Here is a 23,387-nt window from a genome sequence, read left to right on the forward strand (position 1 = left end):
AATTATGCGGATGTGTTTTCATTCACTGTTGTAACAATACTTCAGGAAAAAAATTAAACCAAATCCAGTATAAAGCAAGCCAGCAAAAAGTTCAATTGCTGGTGTAATTTTCAGACAGATGCCAAAACAAAAACTTTGAAGATAATTCATAACAGAAACACCAAGGAACGTGCTGATGCACCCTTGTAATACCGTTAGAACAGGGCAGAGATAAAAAAGTAACAAAAAAGGAATGTTTCTTGGTTTTTTTTAAGCTAAGGACAGTTTGCAGCAATCTTTTCTTTCTTGGGCAAAATGTGAACAAGACAGCAAAATTCAACAAACTTGTTTCATACATAAGGAAATCCATAACTAATAATCAACTACTAATAAGATCAAGTATCTAATGATGTCAAATCAACTCAAGTGAGTGCTAACAATTCAAAAACCACCAGTAAGCAGAAAGAAAATGTCACGGATGTTATTGTTGATAAAAGATTTCCTGATTTCAGGCATTCTACAATTACACTTTGAAGCTTTTCTGCATCTTGTCTATTTTTAGCTGTTAGCAGGGATAACTGTGCACTATTACTTTCAAAAATAATTGACAAATGGGCTGAAAAGCAAGCAGTTCAGGGAGTTGTCAAGGAGAACTTATGTATCAATTTTTCCCTGCCTGTGAGAACGGAAGCCAGAATTAAGGAAATCATCTACTTCTTTATATCATTCATCTACACAGTTGAAAAACTAGTTACTGTGAATAACAATGATAGTTCTTAGAGGCTTCCCTTGTCCCATAAATCTCTTGGGAGATGTCTCAAGGACAGAGCAGAAATTATTAATCTAAGGAAAGATAATATTCTATCAGTACTTCTGAGCAGTGTTGATAAAATCAAATCAACAGCTAAATGAAGATGCAAACTAGATTACCCTTAATAAAACTGCACACTGATGAATTTGTGCTGCATCATAAGCAGAAAAAAGCCAAGAGAAAAAAGCTCACATAATTAGTGATTGAACTGTTTCTGAGTAGAAAGTGAAGTGCTATCTTCATTTCTTTTCCTTTCAAAAAAATGTTCTTTCAGAATGCTCCAAGATTTTGTGATTTCTAAGTTTTTACTACTTCAGTTCTTATACTGAGGATGAACAGAGAGGTCTCCTGAACAATCCCACTCACATATGTTCCATTTACACAAGTCTACAACTGCATCTCTGGATACTTATCAAAGCACTTTGCATTTAACTTGTCCTCTCTCTTCAGCAGTGAATGCCAATTAAGAAAAACAACCCACAAAATCTGTTGACACAACTATTGACTAAGAAGATTTTTTAGCTCTTCCTTACCTGTTATTAGTGCAATTTTTTTCTGTTTGGTATAAACGGTGACTACGTCCTTGAAAGTGGCCAGCAACACCAATGTATTATTAAGAGGTGTGATTGTGCCATAGAAAACTGGTAGGAGAGGTTCTCCAAAACCTCCTCATTACTACTTATTAAAATTATTTTCTCAGTACAAACTGAACTGCTCATAACTATTATATGATCATCTTGGTTAATATGTATCCTTTTCTACAGTAATCATGTTCACACTGAATGCAAGAGTCATAACTTAAGGTTATAAGATATGCTACAATTTGCTTCCCTTTTTCCCTCTTAACAGCAGAGTCTGCTCCCAGCAGTGGCCACACAGACTCATTTACTTTGCAGAGGCTCTCATCTTACATATGTCTATGTAATATCTCACCAACATTTGAAATGGTTGTTTTCCACTCTCAACTCTATTCATCTGTTTTCCACCATGACGATGAATGTTAATTAACAACAACAAAAATCCTAATCCACCAAGTAGTTTTGACCCTTGGTGAAGACAGTAAGTATAATTTTATTGGGCTGCAGTGATTACGAGTATAATTATATCTCAGAATATCTCTGAGATATAGATATCTCAGAAGTTTATCTGCATTTTTAATTAGCTTTAAATATTAGCAATTCTAATTTGTTTTTATCTCCTTTATGTAGTTAATGCATAACAATCTTTATTGATCTTCCAAACATAATATATCTCTCTGTTCTGCTTCAAGCTGTGGTTGAAGAGCCTTGTGATGGTCTTCATTTCTATGCCGTCCAGCACACTGTTGAATGTGGTCTGCAACTAAGACTCCAAAGAGCTGCAATAATGCAAGTAAATAAAGGAGCAACAACCTTCTAATTTGTTGTCTGCAGGCTGCTCTACTATCTTAAACCTCTTTGTAACAGTTGTATGCAAAGCATAATACATAACTGCCTAAAATAGTTATCAACTCGTGTGTGTTTGGAGGCTTGGAGCTCTGAAACACAAACCTCCCAGCTCTGCCAGAGCCATGTCTATTCTGAAAGCACTCCAGTCCCCTGGTAGCCTACAGGGACACCACTCAGAACGAGAGATGCATCCACTGTAAAGTATTGAAATGGAGTATGGAGCTGTGGTGAAGCTTAATTGCTACCAGGAAACATTGAGACACTGCAGAAAAGAGGGAGTGCTTTTTTGAAAGAGTAACGAACAGAAGACAAAACTACCTGAAAAAGTAAAACTCAATCCAGCAAGGCCAGAAATATAACATACTGTACTCTGACAGGTGCAATCACATACGTGATAGCAAACAACTGACTAAAAAGTAATTTAGAAAAGTATTTTGGAATTGCAGTGCACGCCAAACTGAACTTGAACAAACAGTGGATCGTTAGAGAAAAGGCAAACTCTATATGGGGACACATAAAGCAGTCTCAGTCACAAGACATATGAAATAACCCCTTCTGCTGCATTCAACATTTGCAAAGCCTCAGACAGAATGTCATGTCTAGTCGAAACCATGGCACACCATATGTGTGTATGAGCATCTAAACAGATTCCAGGGAGGAGAAAGAAGTGTGACAGGAGGCCCAGGAAGTAGAATCCACTAGAAAAACCCAATAGAGTGCAGATTTTTCTTTTGTTTGGTTTGGTATTAGTCTAAAGGAAAATAAAGTTGAGGGACACATCGTGACAGTCTCTAAATATGCAGAAGCTTGCTGTAACTAGAAGAGAACTACTTGTCTTCCACGTCAGTGAGGGACACAAAACAATGCATTTCAGCTGCAACAAGGGAGTTTAGGTGAGACCTTGTGGCATATACCTTGCCTCCAAAAGCTTTTTAACAGTAAATTCAGTGAGAACCTGGGACAGACTGCCTAGGGAGTCTGAAGGCTTTTAAGAATAAGGCAGACAAAGAACCAGTCATGAATGGTACAGGCAGAAGTGGCCTGTCACAATGCCTAGGACAGATCAGCATGCTCCAATTGAGCTTTGAGATTGTTTTTATAAAGGTTTTATATGATACCAAGAAGAGAAGCTTCAAAACCAGAAGTGGAGAAGACAGACTCTGAAAGAGAACAAGTGCCTCCATTCTCACTGCCTTTTGCCTTTCACAAAACCATGACTATTTGAGGAACATGAAGGCCATCCATGGAGTTTACATATGTAGTAAAATCTACAGGAGCAGCTGGTGAGAACAGAGATACATTCAAAAATTCACCACTCGCATTATGAATGGGTATTAGTTAAATTTCAGAAAATGGTTTAAATATTTATATATTAAACATTTACACGTTAAAATGAAAGAAAATATTTTTAAAACTTGCCCATATATATTACAGATGAGTAAATACTTATTAACAGCAATTAAATACTTATTAATATTTTATTCTCAAGTAATATAAGTTTCATTAAGAAATAAATGACTATAATTACTATTGTTCTGGAAATCTGTTTGAATTTAAAAACCATTCTCTGGCAGAGACAGATACATACCTGTGTAATTAACTCTTACTAAATGTTAATTCCCTTCTTCAGAAACCCAATGACTATTAAATAGACTAACATGACACTGCTAACACAGTACTGAAAAATACAACCAGAAAAGGAATTCAATGTGTCTCTCTGCTAGATCAGTGGCTCAAATGCTGGCCCACACTAGTGATGACTGACAACTGCAATCATCTAACGATCTTTTGCCAGCTGTGTGAATAAAACCAACAATTTTTGTCCCAGAGCAATCTGTCCTCAATAAAGCATTATCAGCACAATTTAAGAACCCCCTAGCCAGGCTCCATGAGGCAAAGTTACGGGTAGGCAAATGGAGAGAAAAATTCCCACACTGAAAAGGAGCACTCTCATTCTGAACAATGCTGGCATGCCAAAATTTGACATTTAGTCTCAAAAAAGTGATCAAGAAAAGAAAAGGGGCAGCTACCACTTCTTACTTTCAGCAGAGGACAATGCAGGCAGTCCTTAGTCTGCCAAAATTTCCCATTTTTATGACTACTTAGTCTGAGCAAGAATTAAACAGCCACAAAGAAGCTACAGAACAGTTTTTCTGCAGAAGCATTCTGTATGTTTGATCCTCCACCAGTGATGGTATTGGCCATTCAATCTGCACTACACAAGACACACAAAAACCATAGTGATCAAAAGACAGTGTTTTGTCAGCATTTATTACTATTAGAGATATCAAGATGGTGGCTTTTTATTGATGCTGAAGTTGTATGAACTGCCATTTGTGTAAGATTTTAATAACTGTCTTGATTAAGTTTTCAAACCACATCTGAAGACTCAACTCTGAGGATTAGCAAACCAGTGCCATCGGAACAGCAAAGAATATCCCCTGTGCAACACCTCATTGTGCAGCCACAGACAAATTTCATTCTGAATGCTTCTGCTCCTACAGAATGAAGTTAATAATACTCACTACCTTTGAGAAATAACATAGATAAGCCTATACAAATGGGAGAAGAAAAGTTGAAAGTAGACTCCTACTGAGAAACAATAAATAGAATTTTTATTTATCTTGTGAGTAAGAAAGTTAATTAAAACAGTAATGTGTTCATGCTTAATTATTGGAGGTGCGTTCAATCACAGGAGTGAATATGAAAGCTGGAGGAAAAACAGAAGGGAAGAAAATCTTCACTGACTTATTCAGAAAAAGGACAAAACCCAAGCATTTTCACTAAAACAACATTATCATTTTAGTATCTCTATATTGACAAAGAATCTACCTACTGAGATTCCTGGAGGCTCAACAACACAGGTTCATTTCAGGTGTCTGAGTGAACAAGTTTTTAAATAATTTTCCTGGTGGCGAAAATATATTTCGTAATTTATTGTAAAAATCAAAACTATTTATTTACAATTAACAATGCAATTATTTAAGACACAGGAGGCAATTCTTTTAGCTCGACTACAATTGCTTAAGCTCTTGTTTGAAACTCCTGTGTTTAAAAAGGGATTCTCTACACTATGTTCAATGGTTACAGGTCTGTTTTAGGCCATGCTATTTCGCCTTGTGTTTTAAGGAATTCTGACAAGGAAATGGAGCATGGAATGCAGCTTGGGTTAAGTAAATCAACTAACATCTCTATTCACTAGAAAAGTGAAAAACAAATCACTGCAAGTTCAAACAAGAGTTCTACTGAGCAAAGTACAAGAATAATATTTCATAATGAGTTTTAGTTAAACTACTAAGCAATTGCTTCTCTCAAAGGCTTAAAACGAATGCTTTTATAAAGTCTAGAGCATGAAGGTTCTACAGAATCTCACATTTTAAGAAGCTCTCCCATTCCTTGCACACTTAGCAGAAAAAATAAACAATTACTATTAAAGGCTTGGAACTAGTGAATCACAATGTAGCACTAAACCTGCATTATATGGGAAAATTGTGGTTTAAACAGGTTTTAAAATGGCTTTTGGTGGTGTCTTTGCAAACACATGCTTCTTCTTCCCAGCACCCCCCACTGTTATCCATGCAGGAATGTCCTGGGAAGGTGTCCTGAGGTGTGTCCCATTGGCCTTTGTTAACCTCTTCCTGCGATTGGGTGTTCCTGTAAACCCCTTGAGACTTCTAATTGGTTACTCTGTGAATCCTCCTAAACCCTATAAATGTAACATCCCCCACAATAAAGTCTCTCTTGCCTCCTCTCCACGCCCGGTGTCCTGTGACCTGTCTCCCTGCCGGCCATGGGGCCACGTGCGGGGGGGGAGGGGGGAGCACCTTTCCCCTCCAGGCTCAGGGCCTGAAAAAGCCCTGAGATACCCCTGGAGTTTCCTTTCCCCATCCCTCAAAGCGTCGCAATGGTCCTTCAGATGGAGAAGGAACTAGAACTGGGCCAGCCCCACGCCGCGGGTGGAGAAAGGAATCCAGATCACAAAGTCTATATGATGATCCAAAATGAACACAGAGAATATTATTTTAGTATTTTAGCATTACTCTCCACATTGTGTGGACTAGCATTGTGTTAATTCTTTCTAAAAGCAGTACTCCTCCATCCCAAACCACATTTCCATTGTGCATTCTGCTAAACAAAAGCTCCCAACTTCCTAAACTGTGCATCAATCCCCTGTGGTATATAAGAAGGAGATAAAGCAAATCCAGACATTTAGACCTTAAACCAGGATTTGAACTGGACTGGTGAAGAAAGCAATGCAAAGTCTATCCCTTCACCCTCTTACTTGAAATAGAGAGATCTTGTTCCTATTCCAGATACTTAAGGAATATCTGAACTGCATTCAATGGAGTTGCTCAACTATGGGTGTAGAATCAACTTAAATGGGTATAGAGACAACTGCTACTCTGCTGCTCAAGCATATGGATTTCAAAGTTCAAGGACATGTAAGGTCATCATAAGAAATCTTTTACTTGATACTCTTTCTAGACATAAACTCCTTGATTCTGACAATATTGACCCTTAAAAAGGAGTGTACTGTGGCTGCAAATCCGTAACCTATTTAATATACAATCTCTTGGCTTTCAAGAACTATGGGGCCTTAAAACTAGAGCACTACATTTTCAGTTAGTGTTTCTTCACTGACCTCCAATTAGAAGAGGTAATGGTAGATTAAAGTGGTGTTTGTAACAACCATATGCCAAGGGTGTAAGATGCTAAATTCACACAGGCAAACTGCCAATGCTGTCACAGTTGTCACTATCATTTTGTTGACGTCCTCCAGAGCCAGACTGGGGCCTTGGTGCCAAAACCACAGTCACTGCCAAAACACTAGGTGAGATCAGAGCTGAAGACTTCAGCCCTCTTCTTGGGAGCTCTGAAAGAAGTGGCTCAAAGCTTATTTTCTCTCTGCAAGAGGGCAGGTGTCTACCACACTGTGGTGAGCCCTAAAACTGTGGTGTTTGCCACATTCCTTCCTCTCCCCAATATTTCTTCATTTTCTTCCTTACTGCAATATGAAATCCCAAAGAAAATAAAAGGAATAAACCAGAAACAAATAACAATATGCAACTTGTTTTCCTCAAGTATTGATTCTACCCTCCCATCCCATGAGACCAGGGAAGGATTCAAACCTCAAATACTGTTAGAAGAAAGAAAGTCCAACTCTTCAAAAATCAATCCCTTTTTGCTTGTGATGGACTCTTAGGAGAGGGATGAAAATGATGCCAAAATAACTTACTCTTCTGAAGAAAAGGGGAGAATTATTTGTCTCTGCTGAGAATCCATGTAAAAAGTACATGCCTTTATTCTCTGGTATGAGAGTGCTTTCTCTCAACAGAGAGATTCAAAGCTACTGAATGTTTCTCCAACTTCCAGTGACTATCCACATAGATAGTCACACTCAGAGCTGTGGTCAATGGCTTGATGTCCAAGTGGAGAGCAGTGATGAGTGGAGTTTCTCAGGTGTTGGCATTTGGGCTGGCGCTGCATAACATCTTTGTCAGCAACACAGTCAGTGGGATTGAGTGCACCCTTAGCAAGTTTGCCTATGACACCAAGCTGTGTGGTGCAGCTAATGCGCTGGAGGGAAGGGATGCCACCCAGTGGGACCATGACAGGGAAGTTCAACATGGCTGAGTGCAAGCTCCTGCACATAGGTCAGGAAAACACAAGCACAAATATGGGCTGGATGGAGAATGAACTGAGAGCAGCCCTGAGGAAAAAGACTTGAGGGTGTTGGTTGACAAGAAGGTCAACATGACCCAGCAATATGCACTCACAGCTCAGAAAGCCAATTGTGTCCTGGGCTGCATCAAAAGAAGCATGGCCAGCAGGTCACCACTGGTGACGCCCCACCTGGAGTGCTGCACTCAGCTCTGGGGCCCCCACCATATGCAGGACACAGACCTCTTGGAGTGGGTCCAGAGGAGAGACATGAAGATGATCAGAGGGCTGAAGCTCCTCTTCTATGAAGACAGGCAGAGAGAGCTGGGATTGTTCAGTCTGGAGAAGAGAAGGCTCTGGGGTGACCTAATTGTGCCCTTCCAGTAGCTAAAGAAGGTCTGTAAGAGAGCTGCAGAGATACCTTTTACAAGGGCATGTTGTAATAGAACAAGGTGAAATGGCTTTAAACTGAAAGAGGGCAGGTTTAAATTAGATATTAGAGAGAAATTCTTTACTGTGAGGGTGGTGAGGCACTGCAACAGGTTGCCCCAGAGAAGTTGTGGATGTGCCATCCCTGGAACTGTTCAAGGCCAGGCTGGATGGGGCTTTAAGTAACTTGGTCTAGTGGAAGATGTCTCTGCCCATGGCAGCAGGGTTGGAACTAGGTGATCTTTGAAGTCCCTTCCAACTCAAGCCATTCTTTAATTCTATGATATATTTGTGCATAAGGGAAAGAAACAACATTAAGACCATCTCTATAACCATACCAGAAAAATGAGAGCTGATTATATCATCAGCTCTTGCATTGCTTAGCAGGTTGAGCTTACTACAGTTTTCAGAGGACACTGCTTTCCTCTGCTTCTCTCTGTTATTTTTTATACTAATGAGGGAATCTAATGCTCATGGAATGACACCACTGGCAATGGTAAGATCCAGGAATAGCATGGGCAGGTGCTGTACACAAGTTTCTTCCACAGCTCTGCCAATCAACCGCAAGCCTGACTCATGTTCTCTCAGTATTGTATTTTCCTGAAGGAGAGAATAATCACTGTGCCAAACTGTAGAGTTTAAAGTTCCGCCTGGAATGAGAAGGATTATAGACAAATTTTCCCTATCAATGCCTCATAACTTGAAATCAGTGCTGTAAGGGCTTGAAGATGGAAGTGAAAGACTGAACAAGAAAACAAACTCAGGAAAATTACTTCACCTAGAAAACTTCCTGCAAAAAAAAAAAATCAGAAGAAATTCATCCCAGCCCCAAGATGAGAAATATCCTTTTAAAGACTTGTCCTTCTTTCATTTCTGCAACAATATCTAAATGGTAGCTGCTTTTAAATCAAACTAAGTTGTAAAAGCAAGTTGCATTATTAAATTCCATCTTTCTTCTGCAAGAGCTAATCCAAAGTGCATCTGTCAATAGCAACATCTATTTTTGGTTTATCTCAAACTATTTTAAGGACAGTACTAGAAGGTATTCAAAGAATGGCAAAAGGAGCCAAACAACAATTTTGTTGTTGCAATTTTAACACTTATAAGCCTACATATCAGCCTAGAAGTAGGTGAGCTGTGAGCCAGACCAGAAGACTCTTTATCCATGATTAAGTGTCACTGTGAGGTGCTAATATGGAGAGGCATATAAGAACTTAGTTGGTAACTTTGTAAGGATAAAATAAAGGCTTTTTATTTAAAACAACAGTTGAGTTATTAATACAGTAAACACCTTAGGGCAAGTGCTGTTTTTAAGTCCTTGTAGAAGTATTTCTTCCTTCTGTAAAACCCACCCCAGGCTACTTCCTGAAAAAGTCTGTCATTGTGATAGATGGAAGTAAGCAGGGAAGCAAAAACTAATTTCAAGAAGTGCTTGGCAGCAGAAAAGTTATTAATGCAACTTAATGTATCATTCAACAAGACTAGCCAGGATAAATTTTTGATGTGTGGCAAGCATTTTAAACAGTTTAACTTTTTCATGAAGGTCACAGAGTCTTTCAAGGTAAGGGCATATGTACAAGCTACAGCACAGTAAGTTAGACTATGTACTTGCAGGGAGTCATATATAGCCAACAACTTACAGGCATGCTCTTACCCTGGTGTGACAAGTATATCGAAACAGCTCTCCCTTCAGTGCAAGGTAAGGTGGGTAATTTGTTCTTCCTTTGGGCTGTCAAAGTGTAAGATCTTAAACTTAGGTACAACACTGCAGCTGCTCTACCACAAATTTTCTTAGTGTAGTAATCTTTATCACTGGTCCACCCCTGCACTGTACAACATCTGTGTAATAAATCTTTGAAAGAGCACAAGACAGGCATTGTGGCATTTTCTAATTGCCATTAATTCAGGTTTCATATACATGACACCTTAAATTTCAGTTCAAATCTTCACTCAGTTTTCTTTAGCAAAGACTGCTAAAGAACAACAACTCATTAAACTTCTGTGTATGTTACATAGCAAAGCCAGGAAGATTGCTAGTATTAGTAGGTATTTCTTCAGGTATATGAGAATAAAGGAAGAACCTTCGCAGGAGACCTGCCTTTCATTAAGGACATGGATCAGGACAGATTCAGCAACATTTTTCTTTACTACTTAGTAATTCTGACAGAAATTAAAACTATTCAATAAATTCTGCAGCACTGTTCATTCTCCTATAGTCATCAGTTTTTGCCTACTCTCAGTATACTTCTTGCATTCTTAATTTTGAGTTTTCGTCACAATTCCCTGCAATGTTGCCCAGGTTTTGGAATGGCTGTGCAAGGGTTTCATCTAGGCTGATAGCCATTTATACACTGCTTTGATAAGCTTCCATCTCCCCTTCCCTCCTCCAAGTAGAAGCACCATCAAGGCTCTAAGCGGGACCCCACAAACGGAAATGAGGACTGGAGTCTGGCTGAAGTGTGTAGCACTGACAGGCTGAGTTACCACAACAGTGACCATGGAGTCCCAGTCCTGGCTCTTACAAATAGTCTTTTTCACAGTTCAGCTGAGATTTCTCCATGTATTTGAATGAAAGCTATCAGAATCTAATTTCCAAGATGTTGCCATATCGAGATAATTTGTTGGTAAAAGGCAAAACTGGATGATTGGTAAGCCAAGAGTATGCCTTAGAAGCACTGATCCCAGTGTAACTACACAGTTCCCTAGAGCTGGAACTGAGCAGAAGTAAGTAAGGAGAAAACCAGAATCAGTGGTAGTGACTTCCATGCTATTACAGCCTAGTGTTGAAGCTCTGCCAGTACTTTGCAAACTGAAGGTTTACAAGGCCATAGCAACAGCATGCTTCCTCCTTGAATTATTTGTATTACTGCTCTACTTTACCTTAATTTAGCATGTAATTGATTTAAATATAAAACGAGATTTTGTTTTTCCGGACATTTATTTTATAAAATTATATTTACTAGAAAAATACATTATTTCTAATTCACAGCAACATCTTCTATACCCTTTTCAATTACACGGGTATTTGTGTTCCATTATTATACTTTTGGGTTTGATGGCAGTATTACAATTGCAGCAAGTTCTTTCCTAAAGAGAATGCAGTTTTCTTTCTTTTATTCAGCTTACTATGCCCTGAAATTATCCTGCAAAGTCCGTTTATGAATTTAGGTGAAGTATTAAAAACACATTTTCTGTAAGAACACTTCCAGCGAACTGTCCTCTACCACAGTGTTATTTCTGTCTGGAGATGCAGAGACAAACAGATGGGGTTGTTTACAACCACCTCATGCACACACACTACTGTCTTTACGTTTTTCAAGAATCTGCCCTGTGCATGTGCCAGAGGTAAAATTAAAAATAAGATATTAAGAAAAATATCTAATCTCCTTTCAAAGACTCCAAGCCATGCTGTCACACTGTTGCTTATCTTCTACGTAATTTCACTTTTTTCCAGGCTAAGTTTATTTAAATTTCACTTTTGGCACAAGATCCTGTTATACCTTTGTTTATAGAAGAAAAAGCTTCTATTCTACTCTTACTCTTCAGATGAAAAATCCTACACAGAAAATAATCAATCCACCCTTCAATAGTTTTTCTATAAATTGCAGATATTAAATATGCTAAGCATCACAATATAATGACTGTTTTTCTAGATCCCTAATTATTTTGGTTGAGTCACCATCCCTGGAGGCTTTTAAAAGAAATGCAGATGTGGCACTTAGGGGCACGATTTAGTGATGGAGTTGGCAATATTAGGTTTACGGTTGGACTCCATGATCTTAAAAGGTCTTTTTCAACCTATTCTATGATTTCAACAAATTTCTATGAACTCTCTCTAGAAGTTTCATATCTGTCTTAAAGGTCCTGACTAGGGCATAGGATTTTATCAGGGCCTTACCAAAGCTGTGTTTAGTGGAAAGATCACTTACTACTTAAAATGTATATTTTGAATAATTTTTTTAGTCACAATACGTGGAATGAGGTCATAGCAGTTATCCACAAAGAACCCTGTATTTTCCTGAACCTGTTCCATATAATCTGTAGCTTACATTGTTTCCCACAGAAGTAATTTCTCTTAACTTTCTAAGCCTTAAATTTAGCTAAGTCTTATACACCTTAATTATGTATAATAGGTACTTCCAAAGGAGTCTCCACAGTTCTAAACTGAGACACTTGCCTGAGCCTTTGGTGCACCTACAGTAGCATTTCAGCTTGAAACAAAAGCATGGTTCTACAGCAAGTCTCCTCAACACTCCTTTCCCACAGCAAAGAGGCTTCAGTGTGTTCAGTTCAGATTCCTCCTGGATGAAACTCAAGTATCAGATACACTTCAGGAATGCAGCAAAAGTACTTCAACTGATAATGGAAATTCAGTTCACAGAACAGGACTACAGCTAGTCCAAAGCAAAACTCTCAAAACAGACGTTGGATCACTGGGACAAGCCAGTTCACTCCTGTGATTATTATGCCACACTACTCATTACATGACTGCAGAGGCAGCTTATAGCCTTCCAGGGATTGAAAAGGGAGCTCTGGAAGTCCAGATGACACAACCTACCTGATTTCAGACTCTGAAGTGAGACAAAACCCTCCACAGCTAACAGTTGTCTTACTTGGCTATACTGAAATCCAGATTGTTATAATGGGACCATTTAACAAGCAGTCCACGCTATTATGAATGAGTAATCTACTGTCCCTCTTATTTATCTGCCAGTCTTTGTTGACTCCAAATACTTTACCAGTAAAGACTTTATTCTCTAGATTCCTGAGGAATTTACTGAACAACATTAGACCTTCCTAGGAAAGCCCTCACTTATTTCTCTTCACGTTCACATCTCATAGAAACACTGCATAGATCACTCATGTCTGTAATTTTAACTCCACTTATGCAAACTTTTAAATCCAGGGTCCTTTGTCTTATCAAGGCAGAAAAACACTTAGGAAATTTGAGCCTTCGATGTTTTTACAAATCATTCATGCAATCCTGCCATCCCAAAAGGCAGCAGGCATGTTTTTCATGAAACTATGCTATATAGGACAGTTTGACTTTTAATTCTTTATTTCTGGATTCCCAGCGAATCATTAGAACCTTGGGAAATAGTTAAAATAGAGTATTAATGCAGTGCTTACCTACTATTTATTAAGTACTGAAGCAATATCCCATGGACTCAGATCCCATGGTACTATGTAGCGTACAGATAGAATGGAAGGGTCCCTGTCCTAAATAATTAAAATATAATTTGAACACAGAATCACAGAATCATAGAATCATTAAGGTTGGAAAAGACCTCCAGGGTCATCAAGTCCAGCCTTTGACTGATCACCACCTTGTCAATTAGACCATAGCACTAAGTGTCATGTCCAGTCGTTTCTTCAACACTTCCAGGAATGCTGAACTCTATCACCTCCCTGGACAGCCTGTTCCAATGCTTGACAATCCTTTCCATGAAGAAATTCTTCCTGAATAACACTAAAAATTCTTAGACCTTTATAATAACTGCTTCATGGAATTTTATATTAGAAATTATAATTACATATATGTATGTATTTTAAACTCCTTTCATCTTTTGCTCCTTGTTCCAGTCCTCCCAGCACTGTAAACAAAGGGTCTAATCCTGTTCTTAGGATAACCAAAGTGAGTTGCTCCATATCTAACTGCACTGATGCATTAATGAACACAATGCTATGGCATTCCTTGGTAAGGTGAACAGAATGGGAAATTCTTACATAACATGAATGAATATGATTTTTGTTCACATCACTACATATTTTCCTACTTTCTGTCCTAGTAAGACCTTTCATAGTTCTATGGCAGATTTTATATTTGATACAAGTTAAAAATGAATCAATGCATTTCTTTCTTTCTTCTCAGTTTCTTCTTGAGGTCTTAATAGCGATCCACAGCATGAACTTGTGGCAAAAATTATCACTATTTTTATACAAGAGTGGTGAAGACTGAAGTGTTTTATCTATTGTCGTCACTTCCCACACTGGGCCACAGAATTCTGTGGAAGTGCTGGGAAGACAATGGGCTATTCCAAGTTAAATTAAAGAAATATAAGATGATGGGAGTACTGAGTCTGCCCTGGTTACTTGCAGTTTCTCTAACAAGACTTGGTGGGATTCTTTCAGCATGCACATAGACCTGAATTTGGGAGCTAATCAAAGCCCTCTCACTCAGTCAAGCACAAATTTCAACTCTTGCATAAGTGATTAGAGCAAGACAGCAGGGTTCATGTTTATTACCTGAACTGTCTGATAAACCGAAGGATCAAATCCTTTCACTGTCACCTCTCGGAAAACTCTTGGCTCCAGTTCCTCTTTGGTCAGATCACAGTGATATATAATACCTAAAATACGAAATACAGTGCAAGTTTATCAATTTAGTACATATCCACCATTAAAAGGATGCCAGTTTACACGCTGTGATGCAGTAATGAATGAATGGTAAAGGTAACTTGGCAGGGTGAAAAACAGTAGCTTCTGACATTTTTTCATTTATTATATAATTTAACACATTTGAGTACGTGCCATACAGTGCGACTATCATGTTTGCACACCGGCTAACATACTACAAAACCCTAATATTCATGGCTACACTAGAGATATATATGATCCATAAACAAACTTGATTGTTAATTATTTTATGTTTTTCTCCTTTAGAGCAAGCTGGTCCCTGCAAAATTAGAAACATATATTAGGGAAAAGAACACTAAAAGTTAAGGCAACAAGTATTCTACTAGGATCCTCAAGGTAATAAAACTAACCAATGTGGACAGGACTTGACTGAAATAATGCCATATTGTATTGTGTACATTTTAGATACTTTCAGGAAACCAGATGTAATTAATACAGAGGTTACAGTTATAAAAATTTATACTGAAACATTAAATGATGAGGAAACATATCTGATACAAGGGAATTGCCTCATTAAATCGCTTTTATAGACTGTGGAAGATCAGGAAGTTACAGATTGGCAAAGACCACAGATATAAATCAACATTTCTAATAACTGATAAAGGCTTTTTCCATAATGGTGAATTAATAGGGGACTAAAAGAAGGACTACCCTAATCTGCTGGGATTTTTTTTTTCTTCATTTATCACAAAATGACTAGCAAACCTAATTAGGGTGACAGATGCAAACGAGTATTAAAGCAGTGTTTCCCTTAAAGATTATTATAAAGAAAATGATGTGAAAATGCAGCGTAAAGCACTGGAGGCAGTAACAGGCAGACCAGTCAAGTCACATAAATGTAGCTGCCCAAGTTGGATAATGTACTGGCAAATATTACACACAGAGCAGGCAGAATATCTGCATTTTAGCAAACCACATGATGAAGTATAAGCATAGTCGCAGACTGCATTTCAGGAGCCAATCAGCCTAATGTTACAGCAACATGCAATTCAGCCCCTGGTACTGAATCTTGTCTTCTGTTTTTAGTGTCACAGCAGTTATATCAAGAAACATTGTAATATTGGGGCCTGCATTCTTTTTCGGTGTTCTAAATAAATAAAAAAAACAGAGTGGTCACCTAAATGTCTGATTGGAGTGGACAGCAAGGATAACCATATTTTTCAGGGAATAACGAAAATTATTTTTATGGTATCAACATCTATGGGTTTAGAACTGCTTTATTCATTATTTCATATATATGTTTACTATTACTTTTGTTGTAAGTATAAAACACCAGTATGTTAATTTGTTTCTCATTAGAAAAAAAAATAGTACAAGTGCAAATTGTATTGATTTCTAAGAGTAAAGTAGAAAGATCTAGGTTAATCAAGGATCAGCTCCATACCCTTTGTCAGACTATTCCAATGATTGGGTGAATGGAGGTTGCATGCAAATTAAAAAATATCCATACACCTTCCTAAAAATTGCCTCTCTGCTCTGCTTTCCTCACCCGTTCCTTATTCCCATATAGTCTGCCTCCATTTCTTACCTTCCATTTTAATTCTAGGTTCCAGGTCACTCTGCCCCAGTTAACAGAGCTATGCCATGGCGAATTCTTTGTAGATGCTAAGCAAATGAATCAAAAGGAGAAAAAAATTCTGCCTAAGCAACCAGCAGGCAGTGAGAGCAGCCATTGCTGACTGGTTGGCAAGTCACGGGCTCAAACAGATCTCCGGGCTCTTCCCCTACGTGTTTAGCAGCCAACAGAGACTCTACTGGCTCAGCTGAAATGAACAGTGAAGGCTTGTAAGACTGGCCCACGAGGCAGGACATGAGCAAGTGAACTATCTGCACCATAGAGCTGGATGAAGTCAGAAGTAAATGCAAGAGTGTGAACCTACTATCCAGCTGCAATGATCTGAATGTTGTTTAAAAGACGAACTGAAAACATAATGTATCTTATTCCTGGTTACGTAAACAGTAAGATAATAGGAAATTAATCGCACTTCTTATCTGCTAAATTTGAAAGATAATTTTGATAATTGCACATGATCCTTTCTAGCAAAACCAGCAAATCTATCAAAACTGCTATATGGCCATTTTGAAATGTAATGTTGCTGTGCTCTAACTGAAACATAGTAAAAATATATGTCAGATACTATAAGAACATTTTTGATCATCTTATGATTCCCAATCTTGGAAGAAGATAAAGATCCTGAAGCCTATCTCCCCCTCCATATTTGAATCCTGTCTTTTATTAGCTACTGAAGAAGAGGAATTAAAAAGAGTGAACAGCAAACACATTTTCTTGTCATATACTAGCTAGACTATAGTGTAGAAACTCCCTTCCTATGCAGAATTCTAGAATATTTGTTGGTGTGCCACATATGCATTACATAATGCTTTGGACACCTCCGGCTTTGCAGGATTGTAGAAGGAAGATTTCTACAGCAATCCAACAACGGTAAGTGCTGTAAGGACACACAGTAAGGTTGCTCTAATGAGCTATGGATAAATGAATCACTAAACTTTTAGAGAAAGAATTTCTGTGACTTTTATTAATGTTCTTTAAAATTTTGATAAAAATCACATTAAATACATTAACAATCGTCTTCAACAGCATTTGTCAACTTATATCTTGCTGTATGAAGCAAGAGTTGTGAGAATGCTACAATTTCATCTCCACTACAAGTCCGTCTTGACTAATTTCTTAATACAGGCCTCTAAAATACTAGTAGGCATATTATTTAGGCTTGATGGACGAAGGATTGGTACATTTTGAAATGCACAACCACTTCTTACTACATGGGGAAGGGTGAAGCAGTTTTATCTGCATCTTAAACATACCAAATAACAACTAAACAACAGAAAAAGAGACAGATGTTGTTCATAGGAAAAAGAACAACAATATGAAAGAAAAAAGTCTTACCTGGAGACAAAAAGGAAGTAAACTGATAGAATATTTCAGTGTCCTTCTTTCGGCCACTATATCCCACAATACTGCCAACCTCTAGGGGGAAAGTCTTGAGATGTGCACCAGTGGCGAGGTCATGAAGTTGCAGGATATTCTTCACGTCGTGCAGATAGCACAAAACTAGGAAATTGGACCTCACACAATCAACCCATTCTGCACAATTAAAAAATGTAAGAAAGCAAACAATCAGAACTCTTAAATTTTTGTGAGTCACCTGCCTTCTGAAACAAAAAAGTGAACCCAAAATCAAGTCTGACATTCTCTGGAAATGCACTAACCATGCTGCTTGAAGGTAATTTATGCAGACACAGGCATAAAGAATTGTCTAACCAATATGCTTATGCATTTGGGATGTTTATAGATCAATATTGCTCTTAAATATCACATATTTCAATGCAAAACCCAAGAAAAACATTTATCTTTTCCAGCAATACTTACAGAAATTCATGAAAATCAAAACAATCATTATGATTTATACTCAAACTAAACTAATGAAAAAAGACATGTGATCCTATATTGCATTGAAGTATAGAACCTAAAGGTTACTATTTGTCTTGGTTTTACTGCTTAAGTAATCAGGAGGCTATTCTTGTAAGTAAGCTCTACTGGGTGTAAGAATAGGGCTATTCTGGAGTGATATTTTCAACAGGCCATTAAAAGTACCCCACATGGTTATTCAAGGAGCTAATGTTGCTAAACATCATTCTTGAGACTGTAAAATAGGAGGAGGTGGATGCAGCACAGTGAACACAATCCACCAAAAGGACCCAGAAACAAATAACTCTGCAGAGGTTCATTGCCTTTATGCCTCTCCTGGCAGTCCTGGGCTCCTGCAGACCTGCCCACTTTGTCTGTGCAGCTGTGCAGGAATGAGAGCTTCTGCTTCACAGAAGACAGCAGAACTGTCACATTCTGAGTTTGTTCCTCAGAACAGTTACTAGAGATGTGCGAACTTTTTCTTCATGGCATGCTAATTTTTTTAATTACAATAAAAAATCTGGGCTGGTAATTTCTAAAAAAAATCTCTGTAGTCCTATTGACCATCTCACTTCAATCTCGATCTTTGTATCCTGTGAAGTGCAGAAACTCTTCAGAGTTCCAGCTCACCCAGAATGTATCATGTAACATAGTCACTCCTGTCTCCTGTGCCACTGGCTTTACTCTTTAGTGACAAATCTGTTTACTCATGCAAGCAAGAAAAAGACTGAAACCTCTCAATCTCACTCAGTATTTCTGTCATTTAAAAAACTACTTTGCAACAAAAGTATTTCAACTTCTCCTTAACTCACAAATCAAATACAAACAAGAAAAAACACAAACAAGGTTAAAAGTTAAGAAAAAGCATCCTGAAGAAGGTAATGAGGACATTTTTTTTTGTTTGTAGGACTAGGTAAGGAGATGATTCTTATTCTCTTTCAACTATGTATGTGCAACTTCTTCCCTGACAAGTCAGACTGGAACTCTAAATCATGGGCAAGGTACCAGCACTGGACAATCTTTTCTTATCTGCTGGAAGCAAAAAATGAGGACATGGAACCAAATGAGAAAGAAAACTCAGGTAGAACTGACTGGGGCACATTGTAATGCCAAGCTCGTACTGTGAGATGCAGAGTTTAAAATGCCAGCTTTGGAGGAAGAAACATCAAAACCAAAACAGAAGCATGTCAAATGACTGAATTTCAGTCTTACACTATTTTACGTTATTCACATTTTAACAGTTCTTTCCAGTTTCCTTAAAGTCCTATAAACCCAAATAATTTGAATTCACAGAGTTGTACTGAAGGCAGTCTTATAAATGTATCTTTGCATATTCAGGTTCCAGAATGAAAGTTCAAAGTTGTAGCTGGTGCCACTTCCATTAGGGCTAACAAGTTGGGGTTTTTTTCTGAATAGAAGGTCAAAACTCATTATTCTGTTACAAGTAGCTTTCATATAGGGTTCAGGTCTGTCATGGCCCCCTAGAGCTCAATGACTTTCAAAACCTAATAGCTCGACAGTCTACTTTCCTTTTATCTTGTTTCTGAAGGACCAGTGAAATTTAATACTTGTCTAACTTTTTAGACATACGAATTTATGTTTCATAAATACCTAAATAAAGCTTTACTACTCCTCTCTTCCCATACACCACCACTGATATTTTTTTACTCTCAAACTTTTTAACTGCCTCATGAGCTTCTAGTCTAAATTTTGGAATTTTCTAACCAAAGCCCCAGAGAACAACACTAACTGAAATTTCAACCATGAAGCCATGGCCTGAACTAATAAGATATAGCATACCATAACACTGTTTATAAATTAGTAATTGATGTATAATTTTAACCCTGGAGTGGCTAAAATTTCTTAAGTGAGGCTGGAGAACATAATAAACTTTGTAAGTTAATAGTTATATTCAATTACATATTCTGAAATATTGACTCATTCTTGGCTGCCTCTGCTTGTTAAATGGTGAACTGAGATTAAAGGAACTGCTCAAGATCACTCTCACATCTATGACACGTTCATGAACTTGTTTTATTTCTCAGCCGTTCTTACTCAGGAGATCTATGCTGCTTTTCTTTACATTGTCACAAGTAAAGAGCTGGATACTAACTGCTACTCTCAAGTTGCCCTGCTCTACCAGTATTGGGCATTTTGCAGGGGCAGGGAGATGGGGGTTGTCACAGTTGTTCTCAAAATTAATCCTTTAACCTTCTAAAACCAGCAGGTTTATCGTATGCCTTATGTTGCACTGTCTATAATGATCAGTCTGCATTTACAGTTTCATAGCTGCCTTTCAACCAATTCAGCACACCTACTTGTAGCTATGTAGTCACTTAAAGCATAAGTTCAGTGCTAGATGTGAATCTCTTTTATGGTTTTATTTTAGACTCCCTGAAAATGAGAAATAACTCTTTATAAACAAACTCCAAGGGGGAAGAAATGAGTCTCATCACACTACAATATGTTCTGAGACGCCCTCTTCAATTTCATTTTAAAATAGCTGTCATTCTTTCTTCCCCTCAGCTTACAGAGTAGAGATCTAAATTTACCTCAACTCTGTGTGAAATTCATGCTGACAGTTGTAAAATGAGGTGTGTGTACAACTCCTTTGCAGTAATGTGCTTGGTTTTTTCCCAGTACTTCCCAAATTATCTCCTTTATAAATAGTTCTTGGAAAAAAAAAGGTCAAAGACAATAAAAAGTCTATCTTAATATGTTGAAGAAACTAAATGACATTCACACCACCTTGTAGGTATGTGTATTTCTTGGTTAAATTATATTAGATATAGAATTTTCCTAAGAATGCATTATGATACTTTGTAGAACATTTCTTTATGCCATTGATGGACACTGGCAGGGATTCATAATTCTTTATCCTGAATTTATTATTTGTAGATAAACCTATTTCTATATGTGCAAGTGTAGCTTTTATGAAACTGAATTTAAGTTAATACATAGAAATTAAGTAGGCTATGGCTTCCAGGCAGATCACAACAGAGCAGGAAACTTAAATCAAGGATCAATATATTCAAGTAAAACATATTTGTGAGCTATGGCATCACTAACTATAATGTTTATAAAGAAATACTGATATAGCTAAACTACGTCTTGTTAAGGAGTCACTCCCACACATATGTACAACTGGATAAGTAGTAATACTCATTTACCCTTTGAATCACTGCTGTCCTAGCTTTTGCAGAAGGTGTTCATCACATTGTCATCTCTGGAGTACAGAAAATCAAATTCACTTGACTACAGGGTTTTCAAGACAATGAATTATTAACTGTCTTTGCTATAATTATGTCTTCCTTAACAAATCTTAGAATGATTCGAAAAGGATGACATGGAGACTGGTTTGCTTACTGGTTTCGTCAAGTGAAGGAGTGGGGGTTTTTTATTTATTTAAGACTACAGCTTCCTGAAGATGAGAAAACTCTCATACCTTGGTGCTAAGGATACAGTAATTCTTTGTCCGCCACAAAGAAGCAAGCAAACAATTCAAACTTACTTTCCTGTAAGATCTACTATAAACCTACTGAGATCTAGTTAAAACTCATCTTCTTATGGAGACACTTTCATTTATTAGTTAATCCAATTCCTTTATATACCACTCCAAAAAGTTAGAGAGAGAAGTGGACGTTTGACTGCCTCCTCTGGCTTCACATTCAAATACAGTAGAAGACTAATGACACACAACAGACTCTTGAAAGTCACTCTGATGGTTTTATATGATAGATTATGTTTGCTTTCAAGTGTTTAAGAGCTGAATGCCTGTTGGCTTGTTTTAGTGAGGAAAGACAGATGTTACTGTAAATACACATATCAAATCATATACGCAAAGAGAATTCTACTCATTCTACAAAGCAACTCTTCACTAGAAAAGCAGCAAACATGAAGGCGTTTGTATAAAAAATTATTAATAAAAAAGGAGTGCATTTTTGAATAACTAATATTGGTCAGATAAATCATAATTGTATCTTGTACTGTATAGAAAACAAACTACATAAATGTACACTAAGCATCTGTCAAAAAACAGCTCAGAAGAGGTTTTTTTGCATTATCTGAAACTAATTCTAGCTTTCATAGAACTTTCTGCAAAACGATGGCATTAAAAAAATACACCTTTTTTTAATTGTATCAAAACCAAAGATTTATGCTTTGAACTTGCTTTTACACTTAAGAGATCTCCATGCCCTTCAACTTTCCTGAGGCTTTTTTTGGAAGTATTGTTTACTCCTCTTATTCCAGGAACAACAAAATATCCTGTCTCAAATTCTGTTCAATTCTGTTCAAAGTGTGCTACACTACGGCCAGATTTGCCCTTTTCCTTCTTTCTGCTTACAAAGTTCCTCTTGTTGTAATCTCTGACTGTCTAGTAAACATTTATTACACTGACATAAAGCAGGAAAATACTTTCCCCTCATCTCCTGCAAACACAAAATTAAACCAAGGACAGATGAAGCAACTTCACTATGGTCACACAGGATGTAAAAGAGAGAGAAGGAGAGAGAGATTGATTCTGGCAGCCAGGAGGGCCAACTGTGTCCTGGGGGGCATCAGGCAAAGCATCACCAGCAGGCTGAGGGAGGGGATTGTCCCACTCTGCTCTGCACTGGTGCAGCCTCACCTTTAATATTGTGTGCAGTTTTGGGCACCACGATGTAAGAAAGATATTAAGCTGTTAGAGAGTGTCCAAAGGAGGGCAATGAAGATGACGAAGAGCTTTGAGGGGAAGTTGTATGAGATCACTTGGTCTGTTCAGCCTGGAGAAGAGGAGACTGAGGGTAGACCTCATTGCAGTTACAACTTCCTTGTGAGGGGAAGAGGAGGAGCAGGCACTGATCTCTTCTCTGTGGTGACCAGTGACAGGACACAAGGGAATGGCCTGAAGTTGTGTCAGGGGAGGTTTAGGTTGGATATTAGAAAAAGGTTCTTTTCTCAGAGAGTGGCTGGGTACTTGAACAGGCTCCCCAGGGAAGTGGTTACCAAGCCTGACAGAGTTCAAGAAGCATTTGGATAATACTCTCGGGGTCATGATGTGACTCTTGGGGATGCTCCTGTGCAGGGCTAAGGATTGGACTCAATGGTCCTTGTGGGCCCCTTCCAACTCAGCATATTCTGTGATTCTAAATGTCTTGTATCTCCAGAAACCTTTTAATTGCAAATCCTATACAAAGTTTAAACACAGGAAAAAATTAAGAAGGCCTGTAAAAGATCATTCAATAGACTA

The 23,387-nt window shown here is 37.9% G+C and overlaps 1 protein-coding gene across 1 annotated transcript in view; it reads right to left on the minus strand.

The window, feature by feature from the left end:
- PREP (prolyl endopeptidase) overlaps window positions 1-23,387 on the minus strand; it is a 90,630-nt gene that overhangs the window by 26,076 nt on the left and 41,167 nt on the right. The window contains exons 9-10 of the mRNA XM_027633393.1: window positions 17,633-17,830; window positions 14,554-14,657 (exon numbers count right to left, since the gene is read on the minus strand). Coding sequence (XP_027489194.1) covers window positions 14,554-14,657; window positions 17,633-17,830 — 302 coding nt within the window. The remainder of the gene's footprint in view (window positions 1-14,553; window positions 14,658-17,632; window positions 17,831-23,387) is intronic.

Source organism: Corapipo altera, unplaced genomic scaffold (assembly GCF_003945725.1).
Source record: "Corapipo altera isolate COAL_440 unplaced genomic scaffold, ASM394572v1 2b, whole genome shotgun sequence".
NCBI classification, from domain to species: domain Eukaryota; kingdom Metazoa; phylum Chordata; class Aves; order Passeriformes; family Pipridae; genus Corapipo; species Corapipo altera.